At 42.4% G+C, this 17,265-nt stretch overlaps 1 protein-coding gene across 17 annotated transcripts in view; it reads right to left on the minus strand.

Moving 5' to 3' along the window:
• Window positions 1–17,265, minus strand: part of tenm3 (teneurin transmembrane protein 3) — a 408,252-nt gene that overhangs the window by 35,843 nt on the left and 355,144 nt on the right. For 11 of the 17 annotated variants that reach the window (XM_037253940.1, XM_037253950.1, XM_037254006.1 and 8 more), the window contains 10 exons: window positions 16,659–16,769; window positions 11,714–11,887; window positions 11,483–11,542; window positions 11,195–11,357; window positions 10,864–11,002; window positions 10,661–10,766; window positions 10,364–10,506; window positions 9,990–10,168; window positions 6,493–6,597; window positions 3,257–3,387 (listed from right to left, as the gene is read on the minus strand). In XM_037253940.1, the coding sequence (XP_037109835.1) occupies window positions 3,257–3,387; window positions 6,493–6,597; window positions 9,990–10,168; window positions 10,364–10,506; window positions 10,661–10,766; window positions 10,864–11,002; window positions 11,195–11,357; window positions 11,483–11,542; window positions 11,714–11,887; window positions 16,659–16,769 (1,311 nt within the window). The remainder of the gene's footprint in view (window positions 1–3,256; window positions 3,388–6,492; window positions 6,598–9,989; window positions 10,169–10,363; window positions 10,507–10,660; window positions 10,767–10,863; window positions 11,003–11,194; window positions 11,358–11,482; window positions 11,543–11,713; window positions 11,888–16,658; window positions 16,770–17,265) is intronic. The other 6 variants (XM_037254048.1, XM_037254057.1, XM_037253959.1 and 3 more) reach the window with 1 other exon arrangement.

A 17,265-nucleotide genomic window follows, 5' to 3' on the forward strand; every position in this document is an offset into this window, starting at 1 on the left:
CCGATGCAATACAGACCGACACAACATGAAATCTCAAGATTCTCTGATTCTCCACGCATGCACGATTAGCAAGTGGCTGACCAGGCCTTGCGCGAACTGACCAGTGGTTTGGCGATCCTGTTTACAATGCGCTCCGTAATTAATATTGGACAATTCCATGGCAAAGCTGAACATCTCTCACGGCACACCAGTGTGCCGCAGCACAGTGGAGGGAAACACTGCTATAGAGGTTTCCTCCGGCCACTAGGGCACTGTTGATGAGATCTTGTTTTTTCGGTGTTTTTTTTTTCGGGTCATGTCTCCTCCAGAGCTTTACGTGTAGCTTGTATCGCATTGCCAACTTAAGAGGTCCCATTTTATGTATTATTAGTTGTGTGTTGCTAGTGTTCCCTGCACATTAAGTTTAATATGGTCCGGAGTTTTTAAAGGCTCTGGATGTTGTGGGGCTGTCCTGGCTGACACACCTCTGCAACATCGCGTGGACATCGGGGACCTCTGGATTGGCAGACTGGGGTGGTGGTTTCCCTCTTTAAGAAGGAGGACCGGAGGGTGTGTTCCAACTACAGAGGAATCACAATCCTCAGCCTCCCTGGTAAGGTCTATTCAGGGGTGCTGGAGAGGAGGGTCCGTCGGGAGTTCGAATCTCGGATTCAGGAGGAGCAGTGTGGTTTTCGTCCTGGCCGTGGAACAGTGGACCAGCTCCATACCCTCGGCAGGATCCTCGAAGGTGCATGGGAGTTCGCTTAACCAGTCCACATGTGTTTTGTGGACTTGGAAAATGCGTTCGATCGTGTCCCTCTGGAAGTTCTGTGGAGGGTGCTTAGGGAGTACGGGGTGCCGAGCCAACTGATAAGGGCGGTTTGGTCCCTGTATCATCGATGCCAGAGTTTGGTCCGCATTTCCGGCAGTAAGTCGGATTCGTTCCCAGTGAGGGTGTGACTCCACCAAGGCTGCCCTTTGTCACCAATTATGTTCATAACTTTTATGGACAGAATTTCTAGGCGCAGCCGAGGTGTTGAGGGTGTCCGGTTTGGGAACCTCAGCATTGCATCTCTGCTTTCTGCAGACGATGTGGTGCTGTTGGCTTCTTCAAGCCGTGATCTCCAGCTCTCACTGGAGCGGTTCGCAGCCAAGTGTGAAGCGGTCGGGATGAGGATCAGCACCTCCAAATCTGAGTCCATGGTCCTCAGTTGGAAAAAGGTGGAATCCCCTCTCCGGATCGGGGATGAGATCCTGCCCCAAGTGGAGGAGTTCAAGTATCTTGGGGTCTTATTCATGAGCGAGGGCAGGATGGAGCGTGAGATCGACAGGCGGATCACTGTGGCGTCGGCTGTAATGCGGACTCTGTACCGGTCCGTCGTGGTGAAGCAAGAGCTGAGCCAAAAGGCAAAGCTCTCAATTTACCGGTCGATCTACGCCCCTACCCTCACCTATTGTCACGAGCTATGAGTCGTGACCGAAAGAACAAGATCCCGGATACAAGCGGCCGAAATGAGTTTCCTCTGCAGGATGTCCGGGCTCTCCCTTAGAGATAGGGTGAGAAGCGCTGTCATCCGGGAGAGACTCGGAGTAGAGCGCTGCTCCTCCACGTTGAGAGGAGCCAGATGAGGTGGCTCGGGCATCTCACCAGGATGCCTCCTGGACGCCTCCCTGGGGAGGTGTTCCGGGCATGTCCCACCGGCAGGAGACCCCGTGGATGACCCAGGACGCGCTGGAGAGACTATGTTTCTCAGCTGGCCTGGGAACGCCTTGGGATCCCCGTGATGAGCTGGACGAACTGTCTGGGGAGAAGGAAGTCTGGGAATCCCTCTTAAACCTGTTGCCCTCGCGACCCGGCCCCGGATAAGCGGAAGAAGATGGATGGATGGATGGATGGATGGATGGATGGATGGATGGATACATGCTCCCTTAGCCAGTCCTACAGTCTTAATTATTTAAATTGGCATCTTGTTGCTATTGCAAGAAAACTGGAATGTACTGCAAATATACCAATAAAGGCACATTTTCAGACATTTTATTCATAAAGTAGATGACATTAACTCCTCGATTAAGGCCCACCAAGTGGCAAAACACATTTGTCTATGAAGCGTTTGTCCTGTTCCCATTCCAACTCATCCTATTACCAGTAGTGGATCATTCATTAAGGTTTATTGGAGCTTACTGAGAGTGACGCTGTTGTGTGAATAAAACCCTGCAGGGTCCACAGTTTTCTTTTTATTAAACTGTGCTTGTAGAATTCATGCAATATTCACAGTGGGATAAATATGTATTATTCCTGACTCGTCTTCTCCTACTGTGAGTAGAACTGACATGATGCCCTAATCAATTGGCTTCTGGAGCCAATTTGCTAACAAAGGCTAAATATATAGGCTGATTCTTTGTTTTATGAGAATTGTTGCATCACAACAAGAGGTTGGCAAACAAAGTAAATCGCCAGCTCAGATTTGTGTGACTGAAAATGTATTCAGCATCTCAAACAAATACGTGTTGCTGATAATATTCTGAAATAATTACTCATAATCTAATTTGAGTTGAGACTTTTTTTTTTGGGGGTTTGCGAGCAAAAATTGGTGTCTATTATATGTAGGTACTGTGTTACAGCTACACCTGTTATGAAATCTGTTTTTCAAAGAAAATTGTTTGGTTCTGTACACTTTGATCTATCATAGTAGTAGTGCTGGCTGGCGGGCGGGCGACCCAGCCACTAGCTCTTAGTCCCACGTTTACATCACCCTGTTCCCGTTTCTAAGCAACCACAGCTGCACATCGCAGCAACAACATAAAACAATTTTGCGGACATAAACAATCACAAACACTAGGATTAATATATGCACACTTTTGTTGTCAGACGAGTGCAACAAGTGTCAGCGCAGAAACAAGTAACATTGGTTTCATGTTCCGCAAAAACAGTCTTTATTATTGTTTTGAGGCATGCGATTTTGTATTGACTAATTTTTGTGATTGATACAACTAGATTAGTTGACTGCTACAGTTTAAGCTACCTTTTGCCGCAGCTGGAAAAGGCAGCTAGATATGTCGTGTTGTCTAACAGATGGCCGGGTAAACAAAAGGTGCTATGTGTGAAATGTTAATCTCTTATCTCATGCCAGACCCAAGGTTTCATTCAGTTTACAGCAAAACAAAGGAATTGTTTTCTTGTTCTAATATTGGCAGTCAGTGTAATTAGCGATATCTTGACATAGCATGCTTTTTTTCTTTTCTTTTTTTGTCTAATGTCATTTTGCGTGGTACTCACTCTGAGCTTCCTTCCAAAGACAATGATTTTTCCTCGAGTCTGTTCCTTCCTAAACCTCCACTCCACCAGATTTTGTCCATTCTCTCCTGGAAGTGTCATGTTGCGTCGCGCCACAGTTGGGTTGGCGGCACCTGGATTTTGACAGAAAAAGACAGCATGCCAACAATGTCACTGTATGAATTTCCAGTATGCTGTAGAAACAAATGTTGTGGGTTAAATAGCGAAGCTTGTGCTAAGTCAAGTTTGGTCAAGTTTATCCATCCATCCATCCATCCATCCATCCATCCATCCATCCATCCATCCATCCATCCATCCATCCATCCATCCATCCATCCATCCATCCATCCATCCATCCATCCATCCATCCATCCATCTTCTTCCGCTTATCCGGGGTCGCGGGGGCAGCAGCTTTAGGAGGGACTCCCAGACTTCCCTCTCTCCAGCCACTTCATCTAGCTCATCCCGGGGGATCCCAAGGCGTTCCCAGGCCAGCTGAGAGACATAGTCTCTCCAGCGCATCCTGGGTCGTCCCCGGGGTCTCCTACTGGTAGGACATGCCCGGAACACCTCTCCAGGGAGGCGTCCAGGAGGCATCCTGATGAGATGCCCGAGCCACCTCATCTGGCTCCTCTCAACGTGGAGGAGCAGCGGCTCTACTCTGAGTCCCTCCCGGATGACCGAGCTTCTTACCTTATCTCTAAGGGAGAGCCCGGACACCCTGCGGAGGAAACTCATTTCGGCCGCTTGTATCCTGGATACAAGTTTATTCATATAACCCTTAATCACAGACAAGTCTCAAAGGGCTTCACATGGCCAAAGTTGACAATTATTCTCAACGTCACGGAAGCAAGACAGTAAGTTTAGTTGTATGATTTCAGTTGTACTTTATTCTAGTATTTAACCATGTACTGTACTGTACTGTACTGTACTGTACTGTACTCACATTATTGTTAATCGATAGTCACACGCAAATCCATCCAAGTCCTCATCTTCTGTATCCGAATTAAACAATTGATGATGTACACCATTAAACATGTCAAGTTCCCTCTCGTCATTGTCTCATCATTGTCACGTTGCTATTCTGCTAGAATTCCGGCTTTCCAGAAAGCTCTAATTGTGCCTCGTAAGCATGTCTCTGTCGATGCCATTTTATAGGGTCTTAATGCGGTTTGCACAAACAGTTGTATTTATTCATCACTGGTGGCGGAGGTATGTACTCCACGTATTACGTACAGTTCTCTGATTGGTTTACCGCCCTGGTCTACGTATTTTACGTACTACAACATAATGTCCTCTGATTGGTTCATCTGGTCTCCATATTACGTCTACATCTTCAGACTAGAGTGTCAACAAACAGCTTAAAAAATATGTTGACTCCTTTTGAAGAATTGTTTGCCATCTGCCAAACTGCACACCACACACTAAGCGAGGGATGCATCTTGTAGCACATATATGGAATGCTGGTATAGACTGATGTAGAATTGAAGACTTTTTACAAGTCAGAATACTAAAATATTGACAGTGTCGCAATCAGTGCATCTTTAAAGAAAACTACAAATACTGGGCAGTAACCTACTTGTCATGTCTCGTCCCCAGTCTTGTGATGTGTATAGGTTGTCATCGTTTCTGTGTGTCTGTGTGCTCGCCCCTCCCTTCCTGTGTGCCTTGATTAGGGTAATCACACGCACCTGCCTCTCGTTACCTGTGTTGAATTTAAGTTCTGTTTGCGTGTCACTCGCCGTCGGAGCATTGCATGAGATGTGTGGACAATGCATGTGTCACTGCCACGAGGTTGTTTGGTTCCTGTCTTTTGAGTTTGCTGCAATAAACCCTGGTCCAAGCTGCACTTGGTCGCCCTGCTCCATTTCTACACTCCATCCTTGACACTACTTGAGGTTTACCAACCATATTTCATCTGACAACCATTTATTGTGTGTAGCCCATGGACCACACTTGAACACACTTCTGTAATTGTCGGACGATAAGCCGCAACTCTTTTCTCAAATTTTGAACCCTGCGGCTTATAGTCGTTGTGGCTTATCTTTTTTTTTTCTGTGATTTTTGTGATGACTTGATCACTTTTATACACTCGTAAAAAGGCTGTGGGCCGTTGTTGTGCGGCACCGCTTTGCTGGGCGGAGGGATATGTGACACCATCACTGGGGAGAAAAGTGGTGTGTTAATCGCATGTCCATCCGCCAGGCAAATACTGTCGTATAATTCACACAAAGAAGAGACAGAACGAGATCAAGACGGACATTACTGAAGAAAGAAAGCTTTTATACACAAACCGTCATTATACATAAGAAATGCATATGATGCCGCTTTTGAGTTAAAGGCAGTCGATTTGGGCCATTGTTAATGACATCTGTTGTGTCACCCTTTTCTTTCTTTATTTCCCAGTCACATCTACTCTGGAGCTATTTCGTGTAGCTCGCTAGTTTAATGTAACTTAGCGCTTCGTGCATGAATAAAATTAGCATGAAAATGCATCATGGAAAATGCTAGAAGAAATGCATAAAAGCGACGACGAAAGAGAGACTGAGAAAGTGTGTGGCGAAGGATATCTAACGCTATTCCCATCAGACACTGAGGAGGAAGACTTTGATGGTTTCAGTGCACAGGAGGAAGATGAAGACGGCTCTTTTACTGGCTCTTTTTTTACTTTTACTGGTATGTTTCTTTAACCAGCCCTGTTTTTGCTATGCTACCGTGCTGCTGCTGTGTTACCGCTGCGTCTCAGTGACTTTTACCCGTATGTTTTTTTTTAATCCAGCCCTATTAGTACTGTGTCACTTCCGTGTTGCTGCGGTATTACTGCCGCGTCACAGGCAGTGTTTGGTAAGAAATGTTAAGGTACGTTATTAAAACTTTAAAAAGGCTTTCTGTGTATTGTCTTTCTTTGTAAATAACTCGCGTGCACACTTCCGTGTTGCTGCGGTATTACTGCCGCGTCACAGGCAGCGTTTAGAAACACATGTTAAAGTATGTTATTAAAACTTTAAAAAGGCTTTCTGTGTACCATATTTCTTTGTAAATACGTAACTCGCGTGCACATGCGGCTTATAGTACGGTGCGGCTTATTATGGAAAAAACCCCAAAGTTTTCAGCGATTTTTTGCTGGTGCGGCTTATAGTCAGGTGCGGCTAATAGTCCGGAAATTACCGTATATGTATGTAAATAAAGCAGCCTATACACTGTAACAGCAGGACTTCTCATTCAGTTTGTGCACTTACCTGCCAGAATATGAGGCTCAGTCTGATAATGTGTATCCATCCCATTGGCATAGATGACTCGAAGAGAATGATCATTACCCACTTGGTAGCTGTTTCGAAGCTGGTCTGGGGGGATAGAGGAACACGTAATTACCATAAAGACGAGATATAGTTCTTAAAAAAAAACTAATTGATTATTAAGGTTGTGGTTATAAAAGGAGACAGAAGAATGATAAGACAATGAACAAAGGGGAGTAAAAACAGGTCAATTAATTTCCATTTCCTTATTTGAACCTGCTAATGGAGCACAGAGCAGGTATTACCATCCCGCTGCCTCTTTTAATTAGGTTTCCCTTGACCTCACAGCACTAATGGTGTGTGTTGTGTGTGTGCGTGTGTGTAAATGAGCAGATATGATGACTAAACAAGAGGCTTTATTCCACCAACCTACAAACTATTTCTGTCTTTAAAAACTACAACAATATTTTTATCATCTGTCATGGCAGATAAACATAAATGGATTCTAGATTCAGAGAGAGTGGTGTAAAAAAGCAGAGCTCATTCGATGGGCAGGGTTTTATTAAGACAAGGGATTTGACAGATGGTGGTGAGTTTTGCAGACGAAGGAAATAGATGTGCCAAACGCTTATTTCCAAAAGAGAGAGGAGCACAGGATGACACGCAAGAGCGACAGCAGTCACACTCGGGTGGACTGTTTTGTGTGTAGTTGATGAAACGTGAGAGAGATTTTGATGTTGTTCATTGGTGACAAGAAAGACCACATTCAGACATCATCAGATGATAGTACATGATATTATTATGGTGGTGGGAAAAAGGAAGAGTGTAAATGGGGGTAGACCTGAAGACCAAATGATGAAGGTTAACAATGAAGGCATTTTGTGAGTCAAGAAAAGCTTTGTGTGGTCTTGATGAGCTGGCAGATGATTGATCTGATATAGCAGGAGTGATTTGGGAGACCAGTAGGAAATTATTTGATGTTTCTCTGGGCAGACATAAGAAGATAATGAACACCAAACAAGGATATTCAGAAGTGTAGAGAAGAGGAGGATGATGAAGAAGAGATTTGGTAGAAAGAGGAGTGAGGACCACAGACAGGAGTTAAAGAAGAGGACATCAAAGTAGAAGAGGGAGATGGCAAAAGCCCACAGAAAGTACAGTATATGAGTTGTATGAGAGCTTGGACACAAAGGAGGGACAGAATTTTACAGATTGATGAGGCAGAGGGCTCAAGCTGGGAAGGCTTAATACGCTCCAAAAAGTGAACATTTGTGAGCAACAGTCGTGTCAAATCTATGCCCAGAGAATAGAAACCCTGCCACAGTCTAATCAACGGGCACGTAAACGAGCAAGTTCCCGAGAGCTTGGCCATTTCTCAATGCTTGTCTGTTCTTACGTCATTTTGATATCCTGAAATATCTTCAGTGGCGGCAAAAGTACTGTTCCAATTGAAAGTACGAATATAGTACCAAGAACGCATGGAATACGCGAATGTTGTTTTTGTCAGATAGCTTAAACCAAGGAAGCATTGGTTAGTTCTTGGAATGGCTTGGCAAGGGAAATATCCCAAGGTGCATTTCATGCTACTACCACAAAAACATGTCACAGAGAGAGGGGACATTTAAAAAAACAGCTGTTCCAATTTTCAAAGAAACTCTCCTTTGGAAAAAACTTCTTATGTTCTTAGGAAGACCATACTTGGTGTGTTCACAAGACCGTTCTCAGCGTTCAATTTGAGAAACGGTCCTTGTTTACCTGCTTGTTCGGTTCAATAGAAGCACCCAAACTAAGGCAGCGTTTTCACATTGTGGACTTGAATTTGATACCTCTCGACACATTAAAGTTGTAAAGTGGTTTCATGCCAGCAAAGAGCACCACATGGAACAGTGGGATATCAGTTAAAGGAGCTGCCGGCTAGGAGATAGTAGGAGATTTATGGATATGGTGACTCGCAGATAGCTTTATTTGCAACTGCAGATCGAGAACAACAATGAGGGATGGAAGCGGGCGATTTGGGTTAAGAACAAAACGAAAAAAAGTCCTGTATTCACTTCAATATTTTAGTCCCAAGGGATATTCTTATCTCAATTTGTAATACCATCTGATTACAATTGAAAATATTAAAAGATGTATTCCTAAAATCCTACCTTTACCTGATATTTTTATGAAACTCTTCTTTTATTATAGTCCACAATTAATTGAATTATATTGCCTAAAATGCAACATACTCTAATCGTTCATTGTTTACAAAGCTCATAAGACAGCTCATAGAACTTTGCAGACTAGCTGCATACTGAACCAGTGTGAGATTAAATCATAAATAATGTATATCGATGCAGGGGAACACTTCATGAGTCAATGGTGTTGATTAACTTATTACATCCCAATCAATACTGCCCTGCTGTGTTTGTCTCACACTCTGGGTAGACGTAACGTGAACTAAAACAAATTACTGCTGGCCACACATGACCTTGGTTAAACTGGCTCATTAGTTCATATTGAACCAGGGTATGCAAAATGTATGATTTGCCTCCTTGTTCAAGCATAACATGACATAACATGTGTAATGTTGGCAAATCATCCGTCTTTTTTTTTTAAAGAGCGAACAAGAGTGTTTTTAAAGCAAAACCTACCCTACAATTTGAGAAAATCTGAGGTGCTGTTGATGAAAGCAAGTGGGTTAGGGTTAGTATTTAGTAGTAAGTGCGAGGGAGACTAAATGGATTTTGGTACGTTACAGTAGTTTACAGCAAAACAAAGCAGAAAAGAAGTGGGGTACAAAATGGTTAATGTGAAGCTTATATTGTTACTGTTATTTCTCTTAAAGATTTTAAGTGACTATTCCCATTATTTTCAGCTTTTTGTCGATAATGTATTATAGTATTCTGTCATTGTCATCATTAAATCCAACAAAGAATACTGCTCAATACAGGTGATGAAAGCAATTCTGAAATATCCTCCTACAGCGCCATTGCTAAGAATGATTAAATACTTGCCAAGTTATCCATCCATTTTCTGTACCGCTTGTCCCCACTGAGGTCGCGGGCGTGCTGGTGCCTATCCCAGCAGTCATCGGGCAGTAGGCGGGGGACACCCTTAACCGGTTGTCAGCCAATTGCAAGGCAGACAGAGAGGAACAATCACCCACACTCACACCTACGGGCAATTTGGAGTGCTCAATTGGCCTACCAAGCATGTTTTTTGGGATGTGGGAGGAAACCGGAGTGCCTGGAGAAAACCCACGCGGGGACGGTGAGAACATGCAAACTCCACACAGGGAGGGCCGGAGGTGGAATCGAACCCGCACCATCTGAACTGTGAGGCGGACGTGGGCCACCGAGCTAAACGGTGCACCACCGTGCCACCTACTTGCCAAGTTATGTTATTTTAATTCAACCAATTACCTCAGTTAAAGACGCAGCATTTGTGTTAAAAATGTATGCAATACAATACACATGATTTAAGACTGCAACACCAAGCTCTCAAATTTAAGCTCTTACCCTGCACCAGAGTATAGAATGAGTCTATAGATGACAGGTTGGTCGTTATGGAAACATCCTCGTCCCTCCCTGACGTCTCAATATCCACAGCAACTGCCCCTGATGACATGTCGCCGTGGAGATTGGTAACCATGCCAGTGGGGAAGGTTACATTAGTCAAACGACCCTCACTGTCATAACTGTAGGTAAAGTGAAGAGGAAAAGGGGGGGGGAATTGAGATATATCAAATGAGTTTCCATGATCTAAAAATATCCATGGCCACAGCAGGAGGCAGTAGTTGGAAATTAATGAAATTACACGAGTCGTATTTAAAGCAAATCTATACAGTTTTTCCTTGTGTTCACCACAAATACAAATAAAAATATATACTTACTCATAGAAAGTAGTCCATCCAATTTGGATGCTTTTGGTTGCTAGTAAGCCACTGTTGCCATGGTAACTAAACAAGACCAGCTCTTGACCCTGGGCTGTGAGAGACTTCAGACCCCCATTTGTTCCAATGGTCAGCCAGATGACCTATACATAGAAGCGTGGGCACAGGCATACATGGGGTTTGTGTACAATCTCTTGATAGTTTTATGGCCAGATACAACACCCTATTTGATTTGATTTGATTTGATATTTCAAAAGACAGCTCAGTAGTTTATCTTCGTGTTAGGTCTTAACTCACCTGATTGTCTGGCGCAACCACACGTACAGGCATCCTGTTGGTATCTCTACGTATACGGAGTGTGTTACCGCTGCTGTCAGTCACTGCTGTTAAATCCTCCTCATTGCTTTAAAAAAAAAAAAAACATCAACATGGTAAATTATGTGACTGACAGGGGGAAGGATGGGGAGCAAAAGCTTACAAATCTCATATCCCACACCAACCTGTAGCTAAAATTGTATTTATAGTCTCCAGTGACTAGGGATAGTGTGAATTGGTGCGTTCCATTCAAGTCAAACACATAGAGCTCCTGGGAGGCTGGAGAGGCCACTTCATAATAGCTGGGACCAGATGCTAAAGAGCCTGAGGACACACACACATTAAAGTGTTTATTTTGAACCCTTGACCTGAGGCATTGGTTAATGCACAACACTATTTGGATAAAAAATGCTTACACACATTTGAGGTAACATGTTTACCTAATGGCACCCATCGTTGTGCTAAGTTGGAATGTAATTGTCCAGTCAACAAATTAAATTCAATTAAATAATATACCAGTAAGTGGTTGGTTCCGCCGGATTGCTCGAATGCGAATATTTCCTAGATCGGCCACGTACAGTGTCCCATCCGGGGATACCACCAAAGAGGAAGGACAATTAAGTCGTGCGTCTTTTGCATAACCATCTCCTGTTTGGTAACAGTCACAGTTGGCATCATTCTGTAGCAAATAAATGAGACAGGATGTGAGACAGATGATCATCATTAACATTATAACTAAAACTTTTGGAAATTACATTGTACAGCAATCTAGATGTGAATTGAGAAATTGGGTGATTTAAGTACCTTGCAGTCACAATCAGATGGTGCTCCAGCAACATAGGTAATTTCTCCATCAGTTGAGACCTAGGAACAAGTAGATAAAATAGTGAGGGAAATCAAAGTCTGGGTGGACCGATATCTGAGGGATTAAAACATTTTTTTAGAAATAGTGTCATTGTGGGGGAGGTTCACAGGGCCCTCCAACATGCTTAGGACCACCAGATAATCCCCTCCACCCCACAGGTTGAAGATTACCTGTCGAATGCGATGGATTTTTTTCTCGTCTGTCTCTGTGATGTACAGAATGCCATTGTAGGACAAGGAAATGGCTGTTGCTCCCTCTAGCATGGTCTGAACAGCTTTTTTTCCCATAGTGTATTCAATACCAGGTACTTGGCAGTGCATGGGACGGCCTGCCACGATACGAACCTGAACACACACCCAAACAGTATTCCTTAATGACATAGTTAATTACATGCTGCGGAGGAAACATAACACGGAAGTAAGTGATTTCCGGTTGTGCTGCAAACGAGGGAAACTTTTGCACTACTTCGGGTGACCGAATTGTTTTGATAACTGAACTTTATAGAGCCTAACTTTTTCGAACTTTACGCTATGCCGCCCTCCAAAAAAAATGAGGGTTACGATGAACTTAAATCATCCATTGACCTGATACGGCAAGACATTACCACACTTTTAGAGCAGCAAGCCACCCTGCTCCAGCTAACGTCTGAGCTAACGGAGCTTAAGAACTTATCGAAGGAGAAAGACGAGAAAATCCTGTCGCTTGAACGGAGAGTAGATGCACTGGAGCAGTACTCCCGACAAGAAGACCTCATAATCACGGGTCTAAAAACATCTCACCGCTCCTACGCCAGGGCGGCGGGTCCTTCGGATCCCTCGACAGATGACTCTCCATCGGACGAGCTGTCAACGCTCGAAGATCAGGTAGTACAGTTTTTCGAGAGTAAGCACATGGAACTCCAGAAAGGAAACATTGCCGCTTGTCACACACTCCCAAGAAACCGAAAACGACCACTGGATCCTCCGAAAATTATCATTCGGTTCGCAAATAGGAAACATAAAGTGGATCTTTTGAAGCAAGGGAGGAAGCTACAAGGAACGGGTGTTTACCTAAATGAGCACCTCACTAAGAAGAATGCTGAGATAGCCTGGAACGCACGCAAACTGAAGAAGGAAAACAAGATTCTCGCAACGTGGGTCAGGAACTGTAAAATATGGATTAAAACAAACGGAGCAACACCAGAAGATGTCAAAACTCTCGTTGTGAGTGAACTGGAGGAACTGAAGAAATGTGGCCTGGTGGTGGGGGAACCAAACATTTACAATGGCTGAACTAATGACCATTAACTGGTACCTATGGACCCTCCGGACGAAAATAATGGATTACAGCGAAGTACAACAAGGCAAACAGAGACTGGCAGGGAGGACATCCATCTCAGGTAGACAGTTCCCCTACACTTTTCATGCCATCCAGTGACATTCTCACAAATGCAGGAATTTCTGTCCCACCGAATCTTGACTCTTTACTATTTAATTCATTTGACCTAGAGAATGCTAATGCTGGTATCTATGAGTCCTTCCTTAACCCAGATACAAATTACACTCCCTTAAAATCTGTTGAAATGTCATGTGAATATTTTTCTGAAGATATGTTTAACAAACTGTGCAATACTCCTCCTGGCCACTGCCAAACAAATGTATTCTCCACTGTCCACTTCAATGTACGGAGTATCTCTAAAAATTATGATGGTCTAAAAACCTATTTATCAACCTTAACACATTCTTTTTCAGTAATAGCTCTTACTGAAACTTGGATGGTTGATAATACATCTAGCTATCCTCTCTCTCACTACACTCCTATACATTCCTGTAGACCAAACAAGCAAGGTGGAGGAGTCTCACTGTATGTGATTGATAACTTAAATTTCTCTCCCAGAAAGGATTTAAGTGTCAATTTTGACATGACTGTAGTAGAATCTGTGTTTATAGAACTCTCCTCTTGCTCACTTATAAACAACAAAAATGTGATAATTGGATGTATATATAGACCACCAGACTCTGATAAAATCACCTTCAATGAAGCCCTCGACTCTACTCTAGAAATTATAAACAAAGAAAACAAATTATGTGTCTTACTTGGTGACTATAATATTAATTTGCTTGAATCTAAGCAGTCACATACAGCAGACTTCCTTAATACATTATATTCCAGAAACTTTTTCCCTCTTATCAACAAACCCTCCAGGATCACAAGCTCAACGGCCACTCTCATAGACAATATCCTATTTAATTCTCTAGACTACAAGATAACATCTGGCCTTTTGATCTGTGATGTATCCGACCATCTACCTGTCTTCCATCTCATCCACAATGATAGTAGTCCTGAAATCAAAGATCATATTGGAGATCAAATGAAATTCCGCAAATTTACTGAGAAAAACATGGTATCTTTTATATCTATCATCAGCTCTGTGTCATGGGATGAGGTTATCCTGTTGCAAGATGTCAACAAAGCCTATCACTCCCTTCTAACAATACTCACAAATGCATTAGAGTTCTCCTTTCCTTTAACTTCTAGTCGTAAAAATAACTCTAAGGGGAAACCATGGATAACGGATGAACTAAAAAAATCTTCACGTAAAAAAAATAAACTATATAGAAAATCTATTGCAAATCCCATCCCTATAAATATAGAAACATACAAGAAATATAAAAACAGATTTACAGCTTTACTAAGGAAAACCAAACAAACTTACTATGCTGATAAATTTACACAAGCCTCCGGTGACATCAAAACAACGTGGAATCTTATCAACCATTTATTACATCGCAAGAAATCAAAAACATCGACCCCAAATGAGATGCTGGGGAAGAATAGAGCTCATTCAAACCCAATAGATATTTCTAATGGTTTCAATGATTTCTTTGTAAATGTTGGCGCTACCTTGGCATCTAGCTTCTCAACCTCTGATACAAGCCCCTGTTGCCTTATTAAAGGGCAGTTTCCTTCACTCTCCATTCTTGACCCTCCTAGTGTTGAGGAAGTTTACAACATCGTCATGAGCTTGAAAAACTCGGCCCCTGGCCATGATGAGATCAGAAGCATACTTATTAAGAAAATTATTCATTCAATAATAATTCCACTAACACACATTTTCTCCTTATCTTTAAAATTTGGCATTGTACCCCAAGAATTAAAAATTGCTAAAGTCATTCCTATCTTCAAAGCTGGTGAGACTAATGAATATGGTAATTATCGACCTATATCCGTACTTCCTTGCTTCTCCAAGATTCTAGAAAAACTGGTTTACTCAAGATTGGCAAAGCACCTAGAAACAAACAATATTCTCTATAAACATCAATACGGTTTCCGCAAAAAGTTTTCTACTGAGCATGCACTGCTTCAGCTTGCCAACCACATCTCAACGGCTCTTGACAATAAGAAATTCGCTCTTGGTGTCTTTCTAGATTTAAGCAAAGCATTTGATACTGTCGACCATAAGATCCTCATCGCTAAGCTAGAGAGATATGGAGTGAACGATTCTGCCCTGAAATGGTTCACAAACTATCTCGCCAACAGAGAACAATATGTATATATAAATGGTTGTTCTTCCAACAGATCTAAAATACTATTTGGGGTCCCGCAGGGCTCAATATTGGGTCCTCTATTATTTTTGGTGTACATAAATGATTTTTCCATGTCTTGTTCAAATTTTCTTCCTTTGTTATTTGCGGATGATACCAATCTCATTGCCACCCACGAGGATTTTAATTTCCTCATTGCACGTGTGAATACTGAGTTGCACGCTGTTACAAAATGGTTCAAAATAAATAAGTTGTCACTCAATATAAACAAATGTAACTTCATGATCTTCTGCAATATAAATAAATCTTACCCCAAAGAACAGGCCAAAATTTACATAAATAATAACGAAATCCATCAAGTTACTAGCACTAAATTCCTAGGAGTTATAGTAGATAAACACTTAAACTGGTCTGAACACATTGATTTGGTTTGCAAAAGATCCATGAAAACGCTAGGTATCTTACGAAAAGTTTGTCCCTTGGTCCATCCGTCTGCTCATCTCACTCTGTATTATAGTTTCCTCTTTCCTTTACTCAATTACTGCAACATAGTCTGGGCAGCTACATATCCAACATACCTCAGCAAATTACTCATCATACAAAAGAAGTTCCTAAAAATGATCTCTTTTTCAAATAGATATGAACCATCGGCACCATTGTTTAGAAACTATTCATTACTGCCAATTGATAAAGTAAATATTCATCAAACCTGTCTACTCACCCATAAATATATATACAGGAAACACTGTCTTCCAGCCACTTTTCATAATTTCTTCGCATTTGTATCGGAATTACATTCTTATCCTACAAGACAGGGGGACAATCTCCACCCACCGTCCTGTCGAACATCACGCCATCAATACAATATCCATTTTAGAGGGCCCTCACTCTGGAATGAGCTACCAATCCATATTCGATCCATATCTTCACAGGTTGCTTTTAGAAAGCACCTGAAACACCACCTTCTCCACTCATGATCCTACCAGTCCAAAATTACTCCACCGCACTCAGCTGATCCATACTAAGAACATCAACTTAAACCACTATTTATACCCTGATTCTTCCTTGTTTTGTTATTTTCTGTTTGCTGTTCTTCTGCTTCCGCTCAGCTATTTTCTTACCTGGTGTTTTTTGATTGTTTCAACATCACTAAAGTGTCAAATTTTGTTTCTCTTGTTTCTCATTTTGTATAGTGTATTTGTTTATGTATGTATACGTTCACTTTCGTATATATGCATATATAAATATGACGATTTAATATTTAGCTAGTTATGCTTGTGTTTATTCATTGATGTTTATTCATTTATATATATATATATATATATTATTATTAATTTTTTTCTTTCTTAAACACTTGAATAATATTTGATGTCACAGCACTTTGTTTGTTGTGCACTTTGATTATACAGGAGTGGAGCTCCTTACAAGCCCTAGGCTTCGTCTCCCTCCCTGCACTGTTATTTGTTATAATAATATGTGCTAAACAATAAACTAAACTAAACATTAATGGATGTTGGTGTTTTCTTTTTCACTGAGTAGGAAAGAAAAAGGCAGCACAGAATATGTCACAAAGTATTAGAAATGTACATACGGACAATACCTGTCTATCTTCAGTGATCTGCAGCACAACATTGTTGTCCAAAACATAGATGGAGTTGTCCATGGGACTGATTGCTAGATCAGTGGGCCATTCCAAACGAACCTGGATGTAGAGGTAACAAGGTGGAGAGTTTTATCTCAGACAAACTATCACACGTTTATGACACGTTCTTCCCAGAAATACATTAAGTATATAGAGTCATGTGTCTGACTTCATAAGACCAAGTCGGGCTGTTATGATGCGTCTAGTGTGTTGGTGGAGTGCCCAGTGCATGTCACTTCTCACTGTCAACCCTCACCGCTGGCTAGCAGTATGCGAACGGGAGAGCCGAGTGCGTAAGTCTCTCCCTGCCAGTACAAAGCCTCTCTAACAGCAAGCCCTATGTAGTGCCTCCACGCGGCGACACCATGGTAACTGGGTACAACACGGACCCAGGCTAAACTACAAGGGACTCGGAGGAGGTTTGGCCCCTAGACGTGCGGCACGCAGGCCCACCAGTGTGTGGACACGCCCTGGTGCCCACGAACCAGCCCCCAACTATGGGTTAAATAGTACCACTGCCCAGTGGGCTCCTCGGGAGAGGAATGGGCTAAGGGAG

This window comes from Syngnathus acus, chromosome 1 (genome assembly GCF_901709675.1).
Source record: "Syngnathus acus chromosome 1, fSynAcu1.2, whole genome shotgun sequence".
Lineage (NCBI taxonomy): Eukaryota > Metazoa > Chordata > Actinopteri > Syngnathiformes > Syngnathidae > Syngnathus > Syngnathus acus.